The following is a 25,673-nucleotide window of genomic DNA, read 5'->3' as shown; positions in this document are numbered from 1 at the left end:
TCAGATTGATGTCATTTCATTGTTAGTAATAAGCTTAATTTGTGATGCTATTTTTAAACTTTTGTTTGATACAACAACAGAAGAGACTGGCAGTTCATGGAAGGAATGAAAGGAATGGACTACAGAAATCACTTTCTATTTCCAATAAAAGACAAAGAACATCCTGGAGTTTTGTGACTTTCATTCGCCTACTGTGACAAAAGGGGGGAACACCCACAACACTTTCTCCTGTTTTGTTTGTCTTAATACTCCCAATCACATTTTCCCTGGCAGCCCCTCGCAGCCGCTCCTAATGGTGCGGGAAGAGCAGACACTTCTAGCTGCAGGCTCCCCCACTTCTGAAACCTGTCAAAGCTGTCCTGCGAGAGTCAGCCTCATGCTATCTCCTCATCCAGGGGCTTATGGACCTCTTTGCTCTCCTCTCCTCTCATCTCCTCTCCTCGCTTATATAATATAATATACCCTCGCTTCCACTCCCATTTACCCTCCTTCCGTTCCCCAGCTTTCTTCCCCTTCTCCTCCCTCTCTCCATCCTTTCATCTTACATTTAAAACTTGCCATTTGCAGAGCTGTACTGTAGCTTTCCACAAAGTTGTCTTCTTCTTCTATCTTTACTATATTACCTATGTTTTTAATTACCAGGTCCTATATCGTCTGTCCATTCTCCTGGCTTTGTAAATTGGATCTACCTCCACCAGACTACAGTGTAATTGTGACCCGATTCAGGAAACTAGGCGTATGTCGCAAGTCATGACTTCACAGGAGAGAGGTTTTTTGGCAGAAATGCCTTCTCGAACATGTGAACATTCATGTGCCTTAATAACAAACTTTTATGCCATCTTTAAATACGAATCAAGTTGTTAAATTACGAGCCTAGTTGGTTTAGCCAAAGAAAAGGTAAGGAACCTTCCCACTAGCCATGATAATGTGTGGGCTGGACATGCCGAGAGATGAGTTTCAGATTGATCTGCAGTGTAGCATCTTGTGCCAATAAAATGAGCTTTTCGTTATGCGTAGATTAACCTTTCTACTGCAGTTTTTTCTAAAGATATAATGTTAGACATGGAGAACTGCAGATACAGTGCCTTGCGAAAGTATTCGCCCCCCTTGAACTTTGCAACCTTTTGCCACATTTCAGGCTTCAAACATAAAGATATGAAACAAATCAAAAACTGAAAAATTGGCCGTGCAAAATTATTCAGCCTCCTTAAGTTAATACTTTGTAGCGCCACCTTTTGCTGAGATTACAGCTGTAAGTCGCTTGGGGTATGTCTCTATCAGTTTTGCACATCGAGAGACTGACATTTTTTCCCATTCCTCCTTGCAAAACAGCTCGAGCTCAGTGAGGTTGGATGGAGAGCATTTGTGAACAGCAGTTTTCAGTTCTTTCCACAGATTCTCGATTGGATTCAGGTCTGGACTTTGACTTGGCCATTCTAACACCTGGATATGTTTATTTTTTAACCATTCCATTGTAGATTTTGCTTTATGTTTTGGATCATTGTCTTGTTGGAAGACAAATCTCCGTCCCAGTCTCAGGTCTTTTGCAGACTCCATCAGGTTTTCTTCCAGAATGGTCCTGTATTTGGCTCCATCCATCTTCCCATCAATTTTAACCATCTTCCCTGTCCCTGCTGAAGAAAAGCAGGCCCAAACCATTATGCTGCCACCACCATGTTTGACAGTGGGGATGGTGTGTTCAGGGTGATGAGCTGTGTTGCTTTTACGCCAAACATAACGTTTTGCATTGTTGCCAAAAAGTTTAATTTTGGTTTCATCTGACCAGAGCACCTTCTTCCACATGTTTGGTGTGTCTCCCAGGTGGCTTGTGGCAAACTTTAAACAACACTTTTTATGGATATCTTTAAGAAATGGCTTTCTTCTTGCCACTCTTCCATAAAGGCCAGATTTGTGCAATATACGACTGATTGTTGTCCTATGGACAGAGTGTCCCACCTCAGCTGTAGATCTCTGCAGTTCAACCAGAGTGATCATGGGCATCTTGGCTGCATCTCTGATCAGTCTTCTCCTTGTATGAGTTGAAAGTTTAGAGGGACGGCCAGGTCTTGGTAGATTTGCAGTGGTCTGATACTCCTTCCATTTCAAGATTATCGCTTGCACAGTGTTCCTTGGGATGTTCAAAGCTTGGGAAATCTTTTTGTATCCAAATCCGGCTTTAAACCTCTTCACAACAGTATCTCGGACCTGCCTGGTGTGTTCCTTGTTCTTCATGATGTTCTCTGCGCTTTTAACGGACCTCTGAGACTATCACAGTGCAGGTGCATTTATACGGAGACTTGATTACACACAGGTGGATTGTAGTTATCATCATTAGTCATTTAGGTCAACATTGGATCATTCAGAGATCCTCACTGAACTTCTGGAGAGAGTTTGCTGCACTGAAAGTAAAGGGGCTGAATAATTTTGCACGCCCAATTTTTCAGTTTTTGATTTGTTAAAAAAGTTTGAAATATCCAATAAATGTCGTTCCACTTCATGATTGTGTCCCATTTGTTGTTGATTCTTCACAAAAAAATACAGTTTTATATCTTTATGTTTGAAGCCTGAAATGTGGCAAAAAGTCGCAAAGTTCAAGGGGGCCGAATACTTTCACAAGGCACTGTATGTTGCTACTGCTCTCAATAACATTGCTGCCCTGAATTTATTGGGCGCTATCGACAAAGGTCAGTGGGAAAAAGTTGTAAAGGACTATGTCATGACTGTCCTGATCAGGTCAGGTTACAGGAGACCACAACCCTACAGATTATCTCTCAACCCAAACAGAGGAGGAGAGATCTAGTGGTCTGAAGATGTGGGTTTTTTATGACCCCTCACGTCCCTGGTAAATCTTAGGCCACAGACACATTCCTTTTGTCCTGTTAATATGGAGAACCAGCCTCAGAACATTAAACATGAAATAAAGGGACTTTGGAACAATGGTTTCCGTCAGCCACAATGGTGGTCATGACGATAGATGGAATATGAAAATGTATGTCATTTTTGTTTTGTTTTTAAGGAAGTAGAGAATTCAGGCAGCTTTTCGCAGCTTTTTGTTAAAAATCGCACAACATTTCAGCGCCCTGCTATTCATGCCAGGAATATAGTATATGCATATGATTAGTATGTGTGGATAGAAAACACTCAGATGTTTCTGAAACTGGTTAAATCACGGCTGTGGCTTTAACAGAACGTGTGTTTCATCGAAAAGTGCATGAAAATATGATCACTGAAAATGGAAAAAAAAATATCCATCCGCGACTTCAAGGAATTGTTCAAAGTGAACCGAATTAAACTAGGCCGAGTTTACACTGCCTACAGCTTCCACACGTTGTCTAGAGTCTTGTCATTTGATTCGCAATTGATTATTGGTCTAACCGAATCAAGGGAACCGATTCCCTCCGGTCTCCGACCGGATGTTTTGGTCGAGCTCTCTCCAAGACATTTTTTCGAAACAGACACCTATAGAATTGACATCGCCTCCTGATGAATTTGATCACTTATTAACGTGTACTAATACCTAAAGTTGCATTACAAAAGTATTTCGAAGTGTTTTGTGAAAGTTTATCGTCGACTTTTTGAATTTTAAAAAATGACGTTACGTTATGAAACGCTATTTTTTTCCGTTTATCACACAGTCTTCATGGATCGATATCTAGTCTATATATGGACCGATTTAATCGAAAAAAAAGACCCAATAGTGATTATGGGACATCTAGGAGTGCCAACAAAGAAGATGGTCAAAGGTAATGAATGTTTTATATTTTATTTGTGTGGTTTGTGTAGCGACGACTATGCTAATTATTTTGTTTACGTCCCCTGCGGGTCTTTTGGGGTGTTACATGCTATCAGATAATAGCTTCTCATGCTTTCGCCGAAAAGCATTTTAAAAATCTGACTTGTTGCCTGGATTCACAACGAGTGTAGCTTTAATTCAATACCCTGCATGTGTATTTTAATGAATGTTTGAGTTTTAACTAATACTATTAGCATTTAGCATTTAGCGTAGCGCATTTGCATTTGCTCTAGATGGGACGCCTGCGTGCCAGGTAGGAGCAAGAGGTTAACAAGGAACCTAACTTTTTTGTTTAACTTTAGCTATGACAATCGGTTTGTATTGCTAGTAACGTTACTCTATGGATTGGGATTATAGTTTATTTTTTAGCTAGCTAATGTTAACGTGACATGTCTAAACAAAAGACCCTAAGTTAAAGCTTGCTGTTAGCTAGCTAACATTAGCTGAGGTTAGATGGCTAGCTTGCTAGCTAACATTAATTTACGTGTATGATTCGCTAGCCAGCTGGAGTTCGCTTGCTGGCTTACTAGCTAACATTAACGCTGAACCTAATTTATTTGAATAACTTTAGCTGTGACAATCTGTTTGTATTTCTAGTAATGTTACTCTATGGATTGGGATTATAGTTCACTTTTTAGCTAGCTAACGTTAACGTGACATGTCTAAACAAAAGACCCAAAGTTAAATCTTCCTATTAGCTAGCTAAAGTTAGCTCTGGTTAGATGGCTAGCTTGCTAGCTAACGTTACTGTTGAACCTAATTTATTTGGTTAACTTTAGCTATGACAATCGGTTTGTATTGCTAGTATCGTGTATGATTGAATTGTGTGTAATGTTAGTGATGTTTTCTCAGAATGCCATTTCGCATCTATTGTATATAAATGCTAAAATATTTGTATCTGGAATTTGTATTTAAGCATCAGTAGAACACGCCTGACTCACCACCACCAGTCATACAAGGAGAATGGTCCAATGCCCCCCATCAAAATGAGAGCTGGTCCAAGCAAGCAAAAGGCAGCAGCACAGTCATCAACTACATGCTCCATTTCTTCGCCAACTACGGAGTTGGGGAAACATGTGTGGACCTGAATTGTGATAACTGCAGTGGCCCAGGCTTTCGACTCTGTCAATCACCACATCCTTATCGGCAGACTCAATAGCCTTGGTTTCTCAAATGATTGCCTCGCCTGGTTCACCAACTACATCTCTGATAGAGTTCAGTGTGTCAAATCGGAGGGCCTGTTGTCCGGGCCTTTGGCAGTCTCTATGGGGGTGCCACAGGGTTCAACTATTGGGCCAACTCTCTTCTCTGTATACATCAATGATGTCGCTCTTGCTGCTGGTCTCTGATCCAACTCTATGCAGACAACACCATTCTGTATACTTCTGGCCTTTCTTTGGACACTGTGTTATCAACCCTCCAGACGAGCTTCAATGCCATACAACTCTCCTTCCGTGGCCTACAACTGCTCTTAAATACAAGTAAAACTAAATGCATGCTTTTCAAACGATCATTGCCTGCACCTGCCCGCCCGTCCAGCATCACTACTCTGGACAGTTTTGACTTAGAATATGTGGACAACTACAAATACGTAGGTGTCTGGTTAGACTGTAAACTCTCCTTCCAGACTCACATCAAACATCTCCAATCCAAAGTTAAATCTAGAATTCGCTTCCTATTTCGCAAACAAAGCATCCTTCACTCATGTTGCCAAACATACCCTCGTAAAACTGACCATCCTACCGATCCTCGACTGCGGCGATGTCATCTACAAAATAGCCTCCAATACCCTACTCAATAAATAGGATGCAGTCTATCACAGTGCCATCTGTTTTGTCACCAAAGCTCCATATACTATACCCACCCCTACGACCTGTACGCTCTCGTTGGCTGGCATTCACTTCATACTCGTCGCCAAACCCACTGGCTCCAGGTCATCTACAAGACCCTGCTAGGTAAAGTCCACCCTTATCTCAGCTCGCTGGTCACCATAGCAGCACCCACCCGTAGCACGCGCTCCAGCAGGTATATCTCTCTGGTCACCCCCAAAACCAATTCCTCCTCTCCTTCCAGTTCTCTGCTGCCAATGACTGGAACGAACTACACACATCTCTGAAACTGGAAACACTTATCTCCCTCACTAGCTTTAAGCACCAGCTGTCAGAGCAGCTCACAGATTACTGCACCTGTACATAGCCCATCTATAATTTAGCCCAAACAACTACCTCTTCTCCTACTGTATTTATTAATTAATTTTGCTCCTTTGCACCCCATTATTTCTATTTCTACTTTGCACATTCTTCCACTGCAAATCTACCATTCCAGTGTTTTACTTGCTATATTGTATTTACTTTGCCACCATGGCCTTTTTTTGCCTTTACTTCCCTCATTTGCTCACATTGTATATAGACTTATTTTTCTATTGTATTATTGACTGTATGTTTGTCTTACTCCACGTGTAACTCTGTGTTGTTGTATGTGTCGAACTGCTTTGTTTTATCTTAGCCAGGTCGCAATTGTAAATGAGAACTTGTTCTCAACTTGCCTACCTGGTTAAATAAAGGTGACAATAATAAATAAATAAATAAGTGTAATTTAATATTTAGCAATATCTGGACACTTTCTGTTTACCTGGAATTTCCCTTATTGTAGGCTACTACCAGTATTAGTCTTAACTTTACTACTCCACTCACTGTTTAGCACATGACTTCATGTGAATCCTTAAAGAGATGTGTGGGGCTGGCTTAAGAGGGTGTGAACAATGCTGAATGTGTGTAGACAAAGGAGAGCTCTCCAGTAGGTACCACAACATTTAAAGGCCCTTTTCTCAAAACTGAGTTTACAAGTGTATCAACTTTCAAAGCAGAATTACTTTCCCATTCTTCCTCAACAATTGTGTATGAAACGTGTATGATATACCATTTTGTAGCTCTGAGTCTCTACTTTTATCCAATGTAAAAAAAAATATTCAAATGTTACTACATAAGACCGAATCCAGGTGGTGAATAACTCCCCTCCGACAGACATGCCTCTCCGGGTAAACTGGATAATTTGGATACAGACTTGTATCACTGAGTCCATCTTAATGGGTATAAATTTTTTCAAGGATAGACTGGGTCTCACAGACAACTGCCCCCAACCCATTTCTCCCTATCCAGAAAATGCCTGAGGAGGCTAATGTGATCTGAGTCTCAGCCTGTCCCCTCCCTCCTTTCTCAACAGTAGCAGGCCTTTCAGTCTCTCCATCCATACTCCCCATGGTCCACCACTTCCATCCATCCCCTCGTCCCCCGCCTCTGTGTGTCTGCTCTACCACCACTGTCCTGAGGGCTCTCTCTCTCTCTCTCGCTCACATTCTCATCCTCTCTCTCTCTCTCTCTCTCCTCTCTGTCTCTCTCTCTCTCTCCCTCTCCGCATCCCTCTCTCTGCTGCGCCTGCTGCCGTGATCGATATGGATGCAGAGGGAGAAGGGGGACCTGTCTGTCAAAGCAGCCTGTAGAAAATGAAAGCTCAGATGAAGAAAGCATGCTCTGTATATTAAACGGCCTGACCCTGGCAGGGGGAGGAGGGGGGGAGAAGGGGAGGAGGGGAAATATCAATAAGCTGCTGCTAAAAGAGAGATAAGGCCAAACAGCAATGAGAGGAGATGGGTATGAGAGGAGGGGTGAATACTGAGAAAAAGCGAGAGAAACAAGCCAAATGAGTGAGCATCTGCTGGACAATGGGACAAGCTTATGAAGAGGAGAAGAGCGGAGGAGTGAAAATATGAGACAAGTAAAATGATGAGACCTGATCAATTCTAAATATTAACTGATGACAAAACACTGAGATAAAAACGAGTGAAGTGAGTAAACAGCTGAGGATTGGAAAAAAGTGAAAAATAACGAGTATAGCTAAAGAGCTGAGAGAGGGGGAAAAGAAAGAATGAGGAGAAGTTAACGACTTTGCAGATTTCATTATAGAGATAGTTAACCCTGTTGACACTGAAGGAGGGCGTTATCCTCTCCGGAGGAGTCCTGTATGGTCCTTCCACCTCCACGCACACAGACAGATGAGATCATTACAGCTATCAGCACCACCGACATCCACAATTAGCACTTCACTCTCCCTCCTTCACTCCCTTCATCCCCCTTCCTCTTTATTCCACTCTAGCACACTCTTTTCCTCCTTATTATTTCTTCTTTTCCTCTCTTTTGCCCTCTCCCCCATTCTCTCTCTCCCCTCCTCTACCCTATATCCCTCTGCTCATGACAGGTCTTGATTTAGAGGCAATTTGAGTAAATATTAAGATGCATGCAACAAACTGCTTTCAGCTTTGACTGACCTGCCTTTCTGACCTTTTCATACTCATTTAGAAAACCATTTGCCATTTTAGACAAACAATGAGGTTTCTGAAAATTGCTTTGCATTGTAATGCAATTGTGTGGGTGGGGCTCTCTGAGGACACACGTGCAAGCACACACATGCACGCAGGCACTCACCTGTGAAGCAGACAGGACACTTGAAGGTGCCGCCCATGCCCTCGAAGCTGTGCTCGATCAGGTGGCATTGGAGTTTGGCTGGCGAGTCGAACGACTGACTGCAGAGCTTACACTCATGGTTCAGGCCCTCTTCTAAGGAAAAAGAGACCACACAACACACAAAACAGCATAGTTAGACGGGTGAATAATCTGAGTAGAAATAGCAGAGAGGGATCCAGAATATACACTATCGTTCTAAAGTTTGGGGTCACTTAGAAATGCCCTTGTTTTTGAAAGAAAAACACATTTGTTGTCCATTAAAATAACATCAAATTGATCAGAAATACAGTGTAGACATTGTTAATGTTGTAAATGACTATTGTAGCTGGAAACAGCTGTCACGCCCTGACCTTGGTTATCTTTGTTTTCTTTATTATTTTGGTTAGGTCAGGGTGTGACGAGGGTGGTTTGTGTAGTTTTTGTATTCTAGGGGTTTTGTATGTCTAGGGGTTGTTATAGTTTGGGTGTTTATATGTTTATGGTTGCCTTGATTGGTTCCCAATCAGAGGCCAAGCTGTTTATCGTTGTCTCTGATTGGGGACCATATTTAGGTAGCCATATTCCTTGGGTATTTTGTGGGTTATTGTCTATGTGTAGTTAACTGTCAGCACTTGTTATTGTAGCTTCACGGTCGTTTTGTTATTTTGTTAGTTTGTTAAGTGTTCTTCATTTATTTAAAAGAAGATGTATTCTTATCACGCTGCGCCTTGGTCTCCTCCATTACGGCGAACATGACAGAATAACCCACCAAACAAGGACCAAGCTGCGTGAAAAGGAGGAACAGCGATTAATGGGGAAATGGACCTGGGAGGAGATATTAGATGGAGCAGGACCCTGGACACAGCCGGGGGAATATCACCGTCCTAAGGAGGAGTTAGAGGCAGCGAAAGGGGAATGGTGAAACTACGAGGAAAAATACCGGAGAATAGAGGAACAGCGACGATATGAAGGTACACGGCTAGCACGGAAGCCCGAGAGGCAGCCCCAAGATGTTTTGGGGGAGGCTCACGAGGAGATTGGCTGAGTCAGGTAGGAGACCTGAGCCAACTCCTCATGCTTACTGTGGGGAGCGTGTTACTGGTCAGGCACCGTGTTATGCGATAGAGCGCACGGTGTCTCCAGTAAGCTATTCTAGCCCTGTACGCTCTATTCCAGCTCCTCGCATTTGCAGGGCTAGAATGGGCATCCAGCCAGGACGTATTGAGCCAGCTCTATGTTCTGGATCTCCAATGCGTCTCCACGGTCCAGTGTATCCTGTGCCTCCACCCCGCACTCGCCCTGAGGTGCGTGTCACCAGCCCAGTACCACCAGTGCCAACACCACGCACCAGGCTTCCTGTGAGCCTCCAGGGTCCAGTACGCCCTGTTCCTCCTCCCCGCACTCGCCCTGAGGTGCGTGTCCCCAGGCCGGTACCACCAGTTCCGGCACCACGCACCAGGCCTACAATGTGCCTCCAGGGTCCATTACGCCCTGTTCCTGCTCCTCGCACTCGCCCAGAGACGCGTGTCCCCAGCCCGGGACCACCAGTGCCGGCACCACGCACCAGACCTATAGTGCACCTCGGCAGTCCAGTATGCCCTGTTCCTGCTCCTCGCACTCGCCCTGAGGTGCGTGTCCCAAGTCCGGTACCACCAGTGCCGGCACCACGCACCAGGCCTATAGTGCGCCTAGGCAGTCCAGAGCGTCCGTGTACCTTCTTTTTCTCTCTCTCTTTTAAATCCCCATTTTGGGTAACACGCGCCATAGTGTGTTGGCCCATTATACTAAGTTCTAATCAATAGCCTATAATGTGTTTTGTCTATGTGTCTTTTATCATCATTTTAGCTTTCTAGTAAATAAATACTCAACTAAGATTGGTGTGGTACGAACTCATTGGTGAGACCCGGGTCCGCGCAGATTCACGGGCTATACGACGTTCAGAATGAGATTGGTAGACGTAACTGGTTAATTCGTGGCTGTTGTAAAATCAATATTTTGATATTCTTTGAGTTAATTTGGGAAATAGAAACTCAATAAAAACTAGTTTTCCCATGGTGCCCCAGGTTAATGAGTTAATAATTGCTTGATTCAGATAATCACGCAATTAGAAACTTTTAATCATTCAATGAACAACAGTCGTCATATTAACTAATACAACGTCACGACAGGGTTGTTATATTCTAGGTGTTTATGTCTATGGTTGCCTGGATTGGTTCCTTATTAGAGGCAGCTGTTTATCGTTTAGGTGCCATATTCCTTGGGTATTTTGTGGGTATTCTGTGGGTCATTGTCTGTGTAGTTGACTGTCAGCACTTGTTATTGTAGCTTCACGTTCGTTTTGTTATTTTGTTAGTTTGTTAAGTGTTCGTTTAATTAAAAGAAGAATGTATTCTTATCACGCTGCGCCTTGGTCTCCTCGTTATGACGACCACGACAATGGCTGATTCTTTAATGGAATATCTACACAGGCGTAAAGAGGCCCAATATCAGCAACCATCACTCCTGTGTTCCAATGGCACGTTGTGTTAGCTAATCCAAGTTATGGAATAGCCTTCATTTATCAGAACAAGAATAGATTGACAAGTTTGTTTCTGGCCATTCTGAGCCTGTAATCGAACCTACAAATTCTTATGCTCCAGATACTCAACTAGTCTAAAGAAGGCCAGTTTCATTTCTTCTTTAATCAGAACAACATTTTTCAGTTTCAGCTGTGCTAACACAATTACAAAAGGGTTTTCTAATGTTCAATTAGCTTTTTTTTAAATGATAAACTTGGGTTAGCTAACACAACGTGCCATTGGAACACAGGAGTGATGGTTGCTGATAATGGGTCTCTGTACACCTATGGAGATATTCCATAAATAATCTGCCATTTCCAGCTACAATAGTCATTTACAAAATTAACAATGTCTACACTGTATTTCTGATCAATTTGATGTTATTTTAATGGACAAAAAATGTGCTTTTCTTTCAAAAACAAGGACATTTCTAAGTGACCCCAAACTTTTGAATGATAGTATATATTATTTATTTTCTCCTCCTTCCCCATTTAATTGAGCTCCAACACATTTGTGTCAAAGGCTCCTGCCTATAACTTTCGTGGCTCATACAACAGTAATATAATGTGTGATCTAGACCCATCAGGCATAAATTGGATGGCCAGTGTGGGACCTAATTGCACAGGCGAGGTCTTGCACTTTGAACATGGCAAGCATCGCTCTTTTTGATTGGCTAACACGCAAATTAATTTCTGTGGGCGACATGGTGTGGGCAAATGGGCTGTAGGGTGCAGTGCTACTGTAGCTTGATAAAGGGAAAGATGTAATTCATAATAAACATATAGGCTAATTTACAGATTGAAGTGGAAAATGTAAGAATAGCCAAGCGTGGGAACATATTCATTTTATAATCAACATTTAATAATAAACAATATGAGCAAGTGAGAATATTATAGATGTTTCAACATCTCAACGTTTACACACTTCCCTTTATTATCACCATGGCATTTTAACACCACTGTTGAATTCAATCTCATGGTTTTCAACCAAGATGAATACCCATGTTTTCATGTTATTACTAATACATGAGTTATATTTAATACATTAAATGAGATATTGCTCAAGGCAATGGCCAAAACAACTGTGAGTCTGCATCCATTCCCCTGTCACATTAGAATGTATGACACGTCTCTCCCTGACATTAGATTACCTCGGACCGATATTTCAGACCTTGATAGCTGAAATAAATGGCATTGGTTCAGACACTGATCCTTCCCTACTGCTCATTTGCTGCACAACGATCCGCTGACTCAGCATTCTGCAGAACCGAACTGCCCATCTCCTGAACTACACGCCAATAAAAACCCAGTGCACTCTGCTATCCATGCAGTTTGGCCTGTACTCTGTCAAAATCCCCTTGTCCCGTGAAGCATGGGTCCAGGCATGGGGCCAGCGAGAGGGGGGTGAAGGGGGATGGAAGGAGGGTCCCTGGGTGCCTATCCAGGGCCAGGGCCCATCCTTCAGTCTCTACAGCCCAATGCCCACAACATGGGCCCAGGGTACCAGACGCGGAAACACACAATCCACCTAACCAGCTGTGGCCATCTAAAGCCCTGGAGGATCAGTGGGGGGTTACCGGATGGGCCTTGGGCAAATCTGGCAACGTAACTCACAGATCTGGCAAAGCAACTCACCTTAACAACAATGGCCTGAGATGAACGGAACAGATTCGTCCCAGATCCACCTAGATGCCAGTGTTTTAAAACCCCCGCCTACACATTGCCAGTGACTTTCCCATTTGTACTTTTATGGTCAATTGTTGTTCCGCTGCTCAAAGCACACATTAAACAACATGGGCTGGATCGCTCCACTAACAACATGGGCTGGATCGCTCCACTAACAACATGGGCTGGATCGCTCCACTAACAACATGGGCTGGATCGCTCCACTAACAACATGGGCTGGATCGCTCCACTAACAACATGGGCTGGATCGCTCCACTAACAACATGGGCTGGATCGCTCCACTAACAACATGGGCTGGATCGCTCCACTAACAACATGGGCTGGATCGCTCCACTAACAACATTTGGCAATGTTATAAAAAACTGGTCATTTCTGAAACCTGCAGCCGATTACAACAAGATGTGCAAAATAATGTTAATAAAGCATTTTAATACCAAGTTAAATGTTATTGGTTTAATTCTTTACAAGGGAAGTGTAGTCTATGCTAAGATGTGCTACAGTATAGTATAGTAACTGTACAGTATAGTAATAAAACAATTAGAGGTATCTGTACCTGTTTTGGTGACTAGCTGCCTACAGTATAAGGGAGACTATCCACTGTATATCATGTAATACGATATAAAGTGACAATACAACCCAGCGACCTGGGCTGTTCTAGGAGGGCAATGGGAAATGTGTTACACAGCATAGTGAGTCTATTCATTTATTATATACAGAGCATGTTTATGCTCTATTTCACCATATGGCCAGCCCTCTTCTCCTTATAACCCTGTCAAGGAGAATCCTCTACTACGACCTCAAAACAAACATTTAAAGCTGGTTGTGTCTGAATGAGCTCACATGACAAGCTTTTGTCTTACTGTGTGTGTCTGGCTTAGTGGCTTAGGTATGGATGGAAAGATTTAAAAAACAATTTTATCACAGAAACCAGAGGAGTTGATTGTGTCGCCTGTAATTGTGCATTCCCCTTTGAAAGATGAGATATGGTGTGTGTGCACGTGTGTGCATGCATATGTGTGTGCATAATTTGTGCATGTGTGTAAGAGAGCGACAGAGTTCTTTGATCCCCATTCAACCTGGCCGTCTGTATGTGTGTGTGTGTGTGTGTGTGTTCAGAGCACTCCATGCCTTTGCCCATATGTGCAGCCCTTGTTTGACCCTGGAGCACACTCCTGTTCCTTCAGAGACCTGACCTGCTTCATTATGCAGATAACTCTGCACCTGCCCAACCGTCTGACCTTGGGTGCATGCGTGTGTGTATTTGTGTGTGAGAGGGAGAGAGGTTTGCATATGTCTGTGAATCTAAGATACGTGATTGTTTGATACTGCATGTGTGTGCATGAAGAGTGTGTGTAAGACAATACAGTGCAAGTGGGATGACTCAGTGTGTGAGTGCACGAGTCTGTTCGGCACTGCTCGCCCCTGTAATGTAACTGTGTATAGGGGGACGGGTTTGTATGCGGCAGGGGAGCAGGGGTTGGATCACACTGGCAGCCTGTTCCTTAGTGAGAGTCAAGGGAGGAAGTCAGCCAGCGCGCCCCTATAGCTCCCTCATCGGGGTGAGGTCACTTCCTGTCGTTCGCCCAGCCTCCCCCCAGCTGTCCAATCAGGACAGAGCATTCAGGAGCCCCCACCCTGGCCCGCTCTGCACCGACTGGAGCAGACTCTGGATATAGTTACAGAGCCACTGGGGACTGGAAGCTCTCTCTCTCTATATATATATTTCTCTCTCACCCCCCTCACCCTCCCTTCTCCCTCCACTCTCGTGAGTGTTCTGCCTCCACTGCCACCACCCTGTCCCCCTGCACTCATAAGCGAAATCTTTTAGATGAGAGCTTTTCTGTTCCTGCTCCCTCTAAGCGTCCCTGACACCAGCAAAGTAAGTCCATCTGCATATCCACAGGGCATGGTGGCACATCCAAGGTTCATGGTTTATGTATTTCACAGCTCCTGAAAAACACAAACATCTAATATCTTTCCCATGTGTAAGGAGAGAGGGAGACGGGGTAGGAAAACTATTTAAAAAAGGACAGCCTTTATTATTTATTCTTGTGTTTCCTCTTCAGCAACCAGGCTGAAGTTAATGTTCTGTTGAAGGTTGTTTGGGACACTGGGGTTTCCTTTCCTTTCGGTTTCGTCTGGATGTTCAAGTACAGCTTTGTATACACTGAGAGTACAAAACATTAATAACATCTTCCTAATATTGAATTGCCCTCAGAAGAGAGTCAATTAATCGGGGCATGGGCTCTACAAGGTGTCAAAAGCGTTCCACAGGGATGCTGGCCCAATGTTGACTCCAACGCTTCCCATTGTTGTGTCAAGTTGGCTGGATGTCCTTTGGGTGGTGGACCATTCTTGATACACACAGGAAACTGTTGAGCATGAAAACCCCAGAAGCATTGCAGTTCTTCACACAAACCGGTGAACCTGGCACCTACTACCACATCCCGTTCAAAGGCACTTAAATCTTTTGTCTTGCACATTCATCCTCTGAATGACACACATACACAATCCATGTCTCAATTGTCTCAAGGCTTAAAATTCCTTATTTTTCCTGTCTCCTCCCATTCACTGACTGAAGTGGATATAACAAGTGATATCATGAAGGGATCATATCTTTCACTGGTCAGTCTATGTCGTGGAAACAGCAGGTGTTCCTAATGTTTTGTAAACTCAGTATATAGTAGAGTATGTGTGTAGAGTAGGTTTGAGTAAGAGTGTGAAACTGTGTGTGTGCGCAGTACAGTATGTGTGAGGATTTAGAGTGGATATAGTGCGCACTAGTGAATACAGTTGCTGAAAGACGCTACTGATATTTCTCAAATACTCTCAGGTATTGGCTATTCTCACAGATTTGACCAAAATTAAGTATGTTGCACTACAGGGCTTAATTAAAATATGTATCCTAGCCAAGTCCCCTCCTCATCCCCTACCCCTTACATACTACCCTATATAAACAATTCTGCTTCAGAGCAGGTCCAGTTGAAAGGGGACTTCAGGATCACTTCATAGTAATCTGATAGTTAGATTTACACTTCTCTCTGTCGCACTGTGAATCTTACTCACAAGCTCCCTCTTAAAGGAACCAAGTCTGGCCACTTCTCAAAATCAGGCAACAACCTCTAACAAAGTTGTGGAGACAAAACAAAAGATGTCAACCAAAGATGTTAAAGAAGGCCATTTTCCTCACGTGAGAATAATTAGAAAACAGTAGTCACAGGTAGACTAAACAAACTGCAATCGGGGTCAAGTCAAGGTTGAGGTCACACTCAGACTGCAGTCTCTCAACAAGGTATTATTTGTGCTCAATCAGGTCTAAAGATGATAGGCTTCAGACTGCAATATGGTGTACTATAGGTCACAGAAAACACACCAAGAAACATCTGAGGAAATTGCCTGGCATTAAAACCCAGAGTAGTCCACAGCTGTTTCTGAAAGACTCAGTTACATATCCTGCATTCAAACATCTTTCAACTTACACACTCTCTGAAATGCTACTTGTGACTGCAATACTTTTTGAAATTGTGAGAAGGCGAGATAAGGATATCATTTGTTTTTTTTAGAGGACATACTGGTATATAGAGTAAAGCTATGGTGGTTGTGTATGGTGGCAGAGTTCAGTAGACAGCTCTGAGGCTGTAAACAGTAGGTGGGTTTACTTGGCTCTACATCTCCATGGGAACTATCCATTAACAGATAATGGGGGAAAATCTGAGTGATTAAGGCCCAGGGAATTATGGGTGAATACAAATACATCTCCGTGTGGTGGAGTGAGTGTGTATGTGTGTTCTCTGGAGATATAGAACCACTTCTCATGTGGAACTCGGTTCATTTTAGAGATACTAGAAGGCCCATTAGTGTGTTGAGAAGAGAAAGGGGGCGGGATATGGATGTAGCTGGTAGATGGGAGCTACTGTAGCTAGTGCACGGGGACCAGGCTCCCCCTGGACCACGGCTGATTGGCTCCCCGTGAACCTAGACTGATTGGAGAACTGGCACCTGGAGGGGAATATGCCTAATATTTATATCCTGCCTTCTCAGTTTAAAGAGGAGGACATGCCATTATGAACAACATTGTAGAATATAACCCTATTTAAACGTCCTGAACATCACCCTCATTACTATACAGGTATGATGATAATGATGCCCTAGTATGGTCAAATGCTAGCTAATAACCTCATTAAGACTGATAAAACTACCTTTATAGCAGCTATAAACAATAAGAATAGAGGAGAGATGTGTAGCAGAGAAGTGTACTCATGTCAAAACAGAGAGAAGACATGAATTGAAGTGAGAGTATAAGGGAATCGGGACAATCACAAGGAGAGAACAGGAAGTGGAAACCAATTTGCCACAGACAGACAGAAAGAAAAACCCCAATGTCAGGGTCCCATGCTTGTGCCATGTCTGTGTGACTTTTACTTCAAACATCCAGAGTGAACTGAACTAAGGGGTGAGGTTGTTGGGTGACAGTGGTGGCGACGACCTTACAAGCGAGTTGCCGCTGGCATCTGGGGGTGGGCGGGATATAGTTCTACGTCCCAAATGGGAATAGGGTGTGATTTGGGACGCAGCCTAAGTCTCTGGGAGATTGTCAGGCCTGATGCATGGCTGAACTTGAACCTGGACGCACAGTGGTGCACAGGGCACAGCGCAGGGTGTAAGTGCTAATCAGAGCACAGCTAGTCTTATGCTAGCCACTTTCTCGCTCTCTTTCTCTCTCTACACCGCCGGCATTATCCGTCTCACACCATCCCCTAGTGGCCAGGTTGGCTAGGTCACAGGCACCTTCTAACTGCCAAACTGGTATTGAGATAAACAAGTGTAAGGCCTGAAGACAGTATAAAAGGCGTAGCCAACTAGAACACCTTGAAGAGGACAGCACACTGTAATATCTGGGTTATCTGTGAGCTATAAGGTGTCTGTTCTATATCATAGCCTCTTTATGGGTTATGCATAGTAGACAGTAGACCTATACAATGCATAAAAAGCGTTGCTAAATAGTCACTAAAAGACAAACTTAACAATCAACATGGTAAACGACATACAGTATGAGCTAATAGTCACCGTCTGCCATCAAGATGGCTAATACCAGGTAAGTAATAAGAACATCAAAGCATTGGGCATGTGGCATTTTTCTCTCTAGCTAATCAGTACTCAGTTGAAGTTAAGGATGCTGCTGTAGGGAAGTGTGTGCTACACTCAAACAGTGAAACCAGAGAAGAGCTAGGTAGTATATAGGTAGTATATGGTCCTCTGACTGTCTGCCATTTTTTTGCTTAATAGCTACAGTTAAAGCAAGAAGACACACTGGTTATAACTCAAATTAATAGTTGGTAGGTCTTTGGGGGTGCAGTTCACCAAAATGCACACACAAAACCCCCACCATAGCAAAGGGGAGAGCAGAGCAGAAGACTTGTTAACGAATTATGTGTAGGCACTGCAGCTTGAGGCCAGGTATGGAGGTCCATGGGGGCCAAACAGTGCAGGTTAGCTGCTGAGATGGATGGTATTGGAGCATTAGACCCCCTGCAGCCATACAAACACAATTCTGCAGTCAACTGCTCTCATTTACTTCATCCATGCCCCATTCTAAACTAATGGGGCCTTTTCTTGTTGGGAGAAAATAAAGGTCAAATGACTATAGCCCTGCTATTTCACAGCACAAGGAGGCTCTGACTGGCTCTCAATGCAACCCGCTGCCGAAAGAAAGAGAGAAAAAGACAGAAGTGCATCAGACAAAAAAAGCTAACAGGCAAAGAAGCACAAGTAAGGGAGGTAGAGCAGGGACAACTCTAACAAGAATCTGTCTTTCTGCCCATGAAAAGAGTAAGTGGCCTAAATGTAAAAAGTTAATTATGACACACTTGCAAGGGCCTTTCTTCGCTATTCACATGGTGGCAGCTGCGTTGTGCAGGCTCTATGGTGTCCGTCCGCAGCCCATCCACACAAAGAAGCAGGAGGGAGGATAGATGGCTGGAGAGCGGGTAGAGATGGAGAAAGGTCCCTTGGCTGGTCTCGCGGCATGGAGCACTGTACAATTAGCCAGCCCCTGCGTTCTGCTAGCTTATAATTATCAGCGCTCTCTTTAATTGACTCCCTTAGCCTGGTGCAGAGGGACCCCACCACCACCTCCTCCCTTCAATACAACCCCCCCACCCCACACCCCTCCGCTCAGCGCAGACCACGGAGCATCGAGCACCACGCCGGGCTCTCCAAAGTCATTTATAAAAGCGCTCATATTTTCAACACAAAAAAGAGAGGGGAACATTTGGTGAGAGAGAATTCATCATCAGGTATCTAGAGGTTTTCCTTAATAGAAAAGCCGAGTCCCACTGAGCGCGCTCCTTGTAGCGGCCAGCCACGCATGCTCAGGACCAGCAAGCCACCGTTCGCAGCGGGTCAGCTAGACATTAACATAATTTTATATAACACAGCCACGCTGGAAATTTAATACATCTCAGCAAATATGAGACAAGCATTTTGCATAATGTTCTTAATTATTTTCTGTGAGCGACATATCTACCTGTCTATACACTCTTAGAAAAAAAGGTGTTATCTCGAACCTTAAAGGGTTCTTTGGCTGTCCTCATAGGAGAACCCTTTCAAGAACCCTTTTTGATTGTCGGTAGAACCCTTTTGGGTTCAATGTAGAACCCTCTCCAGAAAAGGTTCAACTTGGAACCCAAAATGGTTCTCTTATGGGGACAGCCCCCCTTTGGAAACCTTTTTCTCTAAGAGTGTAGTCTAGTTTATTCTCTAGTCTCTCCTTGTCCCTCCTCTCCACGTCGCTCTCCTGTCCTGTTTTTCTCTCTCACTCTCTCTCCCTTGCTCCCTCTCTCCCCCGTTCTCGCCCCATGGTGCTGATCTCACTAGGAGAAGAGAAGTTCATTACCGCAGCTAAATCAGAATTAGTCCCTTCATTTTGACAGGGCGAACTTCATTAGAAAGGCCCTTCCTTAATCCAGCCGGGAAGACTGATGAATCTACATGGGGCCCATAATTTGCTTCAGACAGCATATTCAGCTACTTCCTACTCAGAGGAGGCTGGTGGAAGGAGCTATAGGAGGACAGGCTCGTTGTAATAGCTCTTATGGAATCAATTGAATGGTACCAAACACATCAAACAAATGGAAACAAGGTGTTTGACTCCGTTCCATTGATTCCATTTCAGCCATTACAATGAGACTGTACACATATAGCTTCTCTCACCAGCCTCCTGTTTCCTCCTCCTTTCCTTTTCCCTCTCCCCCCTTCTATCTTGCCTTATGCATTTACACTTAAATGTTTATTAGATAAAGAACAAGAAACTGAGAAAGGAACTTGAGTTAGGAAAACACCTGCATATAATGAAGTAATGGGAGCAGAGAGGGTGTAAAGAGAGAGGGAGTTATGCTGTTTGGAACGTCCCGTCTCCCCAACAGACCTTGGAGCCTCTGGGGCTGAACGACTACAGTATGGCTGGGTTGGTTGGCGGACACTCAAATACAGAACAGACAGTGGACTCAGTCGGTTAGTTCAAATATGAACTAATAGTCTACAAGGCCACATACACATGAGAGACAGAGATAGAGTAGCAAAATTGATATCCACTATTATGTCCCAAAACCCCAACAATATCATACAGTTTTATAAGCCTGTGTTGCGTTCGACACACCCCATCCACTACTGCAGTTCACCAGAATCAACACAACACCCCAAAATCCAGAGACGTGGATGAGGACAGTCAGTCCCCGACTGGCATCCGCTGTGTTATCACTGTGCCTGTTGACTGGTGTCAAGCAGATGTGGCACTTGGAATTGCAGTTACTCTCGCTACGCCCCCCACCCCCTCCACCCCCACCTGCCAGGCCTCCCTCCCCAAGCTGGCCCCTGGAGAGCTCGAGAGCTCTGAGCTGGGGCACCCCCCTTTGCCACCCCTTGTCTAATATAGTGTGCATGCACACACAGTCTCTCGGAGTGGCAATAACACATGCACGCACACACACACATACTCATGCACCCACACACATTTACCCATAAATTCACAGACACACATACACAAGTGCGACAAGCCATTGAATGAAAGCACTTCACACATAATTTATATTCTCACTCATCTACATAAAGATTGAATATATGATAAACAAACAGATACCAGGAATTGAGTCAATATATGTTAAAATTCAAATGTGCATCATCTGGGACACGGCTCAGCTTGTGTGCCTCTGGTCTCCTCTAGCCACTGACTGCACCTGACTTCTGTTGCCATAGTTTCCATTATCTGAACCCATCGAAATGAAAGGACAGAAAAGGACACGCAAGAAGATGACTCACTAATCCAACAAATAAAAGGGTGCCTACTAGATGTCATAACCCCAAGAATAGCACCGTTGCACCATAGCATTGTTCCATATGAAGAGACTCCATATATTATAATAAACCTGATTAAACCAGATCCGGACTGTTTTTTTCCATCCAGTCCGGCATCAGAGTAGGATTTCCCAGAGGCCTACTAGTCTATCTGTCCAAGTCTTCCATCCCTCCATCCCCATACCATCTTTCTGTCTATTTTTCCTCCTCCTCAGTCGATTCTCTGAAGCATACGTGGAGCTGTAAACGATTGAGTCCGCTCTCAAATCACACAGACGTCCTGAAATAGTTGACAGGACCCGGAGGGGCTAAAGATCACTGCAGAGGAAGCCACAGAGGCCTTCCTGTCAGAACAGACTCAGGGCTTTTTCAGGGCCAGGGGTGAGGGGGGTGATGGGGGTGAGGGGGGTGATGGGGTGAGGGGGGTGAGCGAAGCCAGGGAGGGAGAGCCACAGACATGACATACATTTTATTACACTTAAACCAACTGTGGGTTCAACTCAGAAACCTTGGACTTGCATTGGAGTCTCAGAGGAAAAAGTATGGAGAAAGTGGAGGTGGGAAGAGTGACTTTTAAAAAGAGCACAATGGTGATGTGGACAAAGAGAAAGGAGGCAGTGGACTAATTGCTTAGGGGGTTTGTCTGAATATTTGTTGTGCTAAGTTATTTTGTTTAAAGCTCATGGCTTGTGCCTATTGAGATGAAGATACACTAAATATACAAAAGTACGCCCCTTCAAATTCGTGGATTTGGCTATTTCAGCCACACCCGCTGCTGTGTGCTAAAATCGAGCACACATCCATGCCATCTCCATAGACAAACAGTGGCAGTACAATGGCCTTATTAAAGAGGTCAGTGGCTTTCAACGTGGCACCGTCATAAGTCAGTTTGTCAACTGTAAGTGCTGTTATTGTGAAGTGGAAATGTCTAGGAGCAACCATGGCTCAACCTCAACCCTCTGATAGGCCACACAAAAAGGGACCGCCGAGTGCAGAAGCCCGTAGCATGTACAAATCGTCTGCCCTCTGTTGTAATAATCCCAAACGAGTTCCAAACTGCCTCTGGAAGCAACGTCAGCACAATAACTGTTCGTCAGTAGCTTCATGAAATGGGTTTCCGTGGCCGAGAAGCCACACACAAGCCTCAGATCACCATGCGCAAATGCCAAGCATCGGCTGGAGTGGTCTAAAGCTCGCCGCCATTGGACTCTGGAGCAGTGGAAAAGCGTTCTCTGAAGTGATGAATCAAGCTTTACCATCTGGAAGTCTGCCGGACAAATCTGGGTTTGACGGATGCCAGGAGAATGCTATCTGCCCCAATGCATATTGCCAACTGTAAACATTGGCGGAGGAGGAATTATGGTCTGGGGCTGTTTTTCATGGTTCGGGCTAGGCCCCTTAGTTCAAGTGAAGGGAAATCTTAACGCTACAGCATACAATGTCATTCTAGGCTATTCTGTGCTTCCAACTTTGTGGCAACAGTTTGGGGAAAGCTCGTTCCTGTTTCAGCATGACAATGCCCCTGTGCACAAAGCGAGGTCCATACAGAAATGGTTTGTCGAGATAAGTGTGGAAGAACTTGACTAGCCTGCACAGAGCCCTGACCTCAATCCCATCGAACACCTTTGGGTTGAATTGGAACAGCGACTGTGAGCCAGGCCTAATCACCCAACATCAATGCTCAACCTCACTAATGCCCTTGCGGTTGAATGGAAACAAGCACCCACAGCATTATTCCAACATCTAGTGGAAGGCCTTCCCAGAAGAGTGAAGTTTGTTATACTAAAGCAGCAAAGGGGGGACCAACTCCATATTAATGTCCATGATTTTGGAATGAGATGTTTGACAAACAGGTGTCCACATACTGTTGGTCATGTTGTTTATATCCATGTTGAAGATGTCAATGAAAAGCATGCCTATGATCAGCATATATGATATGGCACAGTGTACTACATTTCAATATCGCCATTTTTTATTTCCACTCTCATACAACCATGTTCAGTATATTACTTTAAGAAAGCTCTACTCGACCATTTCCACCCATTCTGAAAAAGACCTCCCATCAGGAGCCCAAAGGAGCCTAGAGACCCTCCTCGTCTATACTCCCTAGCCAACCTCCCCATCCACACTCCTCATTCCTCAGCCCTGCTCCTCGTCCAACCTCCTCAGCCCTGCTCCTTGTCCAACCTCCTCAGCCCTGCTCCTCGTCCAACCTCCTCAGCCCTGCTCCTCGTCCAACCTCCTCAGCCCTGCTCCTCGTCCAACCTCCTCAGCCCTGCTCCTCGTCCAACCTCCTCAGCCCTGCTCCTCGTCCAACCTCCTCAGCCCTGCTCCTCGTCCAACCTCCACAGCCCTGCTCCTCATCCAACTTCCTCATCCCTGCTCCTCATCCAACTTCCTCAGCCCTGCTCCTCATCCAACTTCCTCAGCCCTGCTCCTCATCCAACTTCCTCAGCCCTGCTCCTCATCCAACCCCTCAGCCCTGCTCCTCATCCAACCCCCTCAGCCCTGCTCCTCATCCAACTTCCTCAGCCCTGCTCCTCATCCAACTTCCTCAGCCCTGCTCCTCGTCCAACTTCCTCAGCCCTGCTCCTCATCCAACTTCCTCAGCCCTGCTCCTCGTCCTACTTCCTTAGCCCTGCTCCTCATCCAACTTCCTCAGCCCTGCTCCTCATCCAACCCCCTCAGCCCTGCTCCTCATCCAACCCCCTCAGCCCTGCTCCTCATCCAACTTCCTCAGCCCTGCTCCTCATCCAACTTCCTCAGCCCTGCTCCTCGTCCAACTTCCTCAGCCCTGCTCCTCATCCAACTTCCTCAGCCCTGCTCCTCATCCAACCCCTCAGCCCTGCTCCTCATCCAACCCCCTCAGCCCTGCTCCTCATCCAACTTCCTCAGCCCTGCTCCTCATCCAACTTCCTCAGCCCTGCTCCTCGTCCAACTTCCTCAGCCCTGCTCCTCAGCCCTGCTCCTCGTCCAACCTCCTCAGCCCTGCTCCTCGTCCAACCTCCACAGCCCTGCTCCTCATCCAACTTCCTCATCCCTGCTCCTCATCCAACTTCCTCAGCCCTGCTCCTCATCCAACTTCCTCAGCCCTGCTCCTCATCCAACTTCCTCAGCCCTGCTCCTCATCCAACCCCCTCAGCCCTGCTCCTCATCCAACCCCCTCAGCCCTGCTCCTCATCCAACTTCCTCAGCCCTGCTCCTCATCCAACTTCCTCAGCCCTGCTCCTCGTCCAACTTCCTCAGCCCTGCTCCTCATCCAACTTCCTCAGCCCTGCTCCTCGTCCTACTTCCTCAGCCCTGCTCCTCATCCAACTTCCTCAGCCCTGCTCCTCATCCAACCCCCTCAGCCCTGCTCCTCATCCAACCCCCTCAGCCCTGCTCCTCATCCAACTTCCTCAGCCCTGCTCCTCATCCAACTTCCTCAGCCCTGCTCCTCGTCCAACTTCCTCAGCCCTGCTCCTCATCCAACTTCCTCAGCCCTGCTCCTCGTCCTACTTCCTCAGCCCTGCTCCTCATCCAACTTCCTCAGCCCTGCTCCTCATCCAACTTCCTCAGCCCTGCTCCTCATCCAACTTCCTCAGCCCTGCTCCTCATCCAACCCCTCAGCCCTGCTCCTCATCCAACCCCCTCAGCCCTGCTCCTCATCCAACTTCCTCAGCCCTGCTCCTCGTCCAACCTCCTCAGCCCTGCTCCTCGTCCAACTTCCTCAGCCCTGCTCCTCATCCAACTTCCTCAGCCCTGCTCCTCATCCAACTTCCTCAGCCCTGCTCCTCATCCAACTTCCTCAGCCCTGCACCTCATCCAACTTCCTCAGCCCTGCTCCTCATCCAACTTCCTCAGCCCTGCTCCTCATCCAACTTCCTCAGCCCTGCTCCTCGTCCAATCTCCTCAGCCCTGCTCCTCATCCAACTTCCTCAGCCCTGCTTCTCATCCAACTTCCTCAGCCCTGCTCATCATCCAACTTCCTCAGCCCTGCTCCTCGTCCAATCTCCTCGGCCCTGCTCCTCATCCAAGCCCCTTAACTCTACTCCCCAGCCCCTCTCCTCATCCTTCAGCCATGCTCCTCATCCCCAGCCTATTCTACTCCTCATCCAACTTCCTCAGCCCTGCTCCTCGTCCAATCTCCTCGGCCCTGCTCCTCATCCAAGCCCCTTAACTCTACTCCCCAGCCCCTCTCCTCATCCTTCAGCCATGCTCCTCATCCCCAGCCTATTCTACTCCTCATCCAACCCCCTCAGCCCTGCTCCTCATCCAACTTCCTCAGCCCTGCTCCTCATCCAACTTCCTCAGCCCTGCTCCTCGTCCAACTTCCTCAGCCCTGCTCCTCATCCAACTTCCTCAGCCCTGCTCCTCATCCAACCCCCTCAGCCCTGCTCCTCATCCAACCCCCTCAGCCCTGCTCCTCATCCAACTTCCTCAGCCCTGCTCCTCATCCAACTTCCTCAGCCCTGCTCCTCGTCCAACTTCCTCAGCCCTGCTCCTCAGCCCTGCTCCTCGTCCAACCTCCTCAGCCCTGCTCCTCGTCCAACCTCCACAGCCCTGCTCCTCATCCAACTTCCTCATCCCTGCTCCTCATCCAACTTCCTCAGCCCTGCTCCTCATCCAACTTCCTCAGCCCTGCTCCTCATCCAACTTCCTCAGCCCTGCTCCTCATCCAACCCCCTCAGCCCTGCTCCTCATCCAACCCCCTCAGCCCTGCTCCTCATCCAACTTCCTCAGCCCTGCTCCTCATCCAACTTCCTCAGCCCTGCTCCTCGTCCAACTTCCTCAGCCCTGCTCCTCA

The 25,673-nt window shown here is 45.8% G+C and overlaps 1 protein-coding gene across 9 annotated transcripts in view; it reads right to left on the bottom strand.

Annotated features, from left to right (window-relative positions):
* The window catches only part of LOC118402020 (zinc finger protein 521-like), a 172,175-nt gene that overhangs the window by 32,178 nt on the left and 114,324 nt on the right, over positions 1–25,673 (bottom strand). For 7 of the 9 annotated variants that reach the window (XM_035799833.2, XM_035799834.2, XM_035799825.2 and 4 more), the window contains one exon: positions 8,275–8,406. In XM_035799833.2, coding sequence (XP_035655726.1) covers positions 8,275–8,406 — 132 coding nt within the window. The remainder of the gene's footprint in view (positions 1–8,274; positions 8,407–25,673) is intronic. The other 2 variants (XM_035799830.2, XM_035799832.2) reach the window with 1 other exon arrangement.

This window comes from Oncorhynchus keta, chromosome 23, assembly GCF_023373465.1.
Source record: "Oncorhynchus keta strain PuntledgeMale-10-30-2019 chromosome 23, Oket_V2, whole genome shotgun sequence".
Taxonomy (NCBI): domain Eukaryota; kingdom Metazoa; phylum Chordata; class Actinopteri; order Salmoniformes; family Salmonidae; genus Oncorhynchus; species Oncorhynchus keta.
This window is presented reverse-complemented; position numbering and strand designations above follow the sequence as displayed.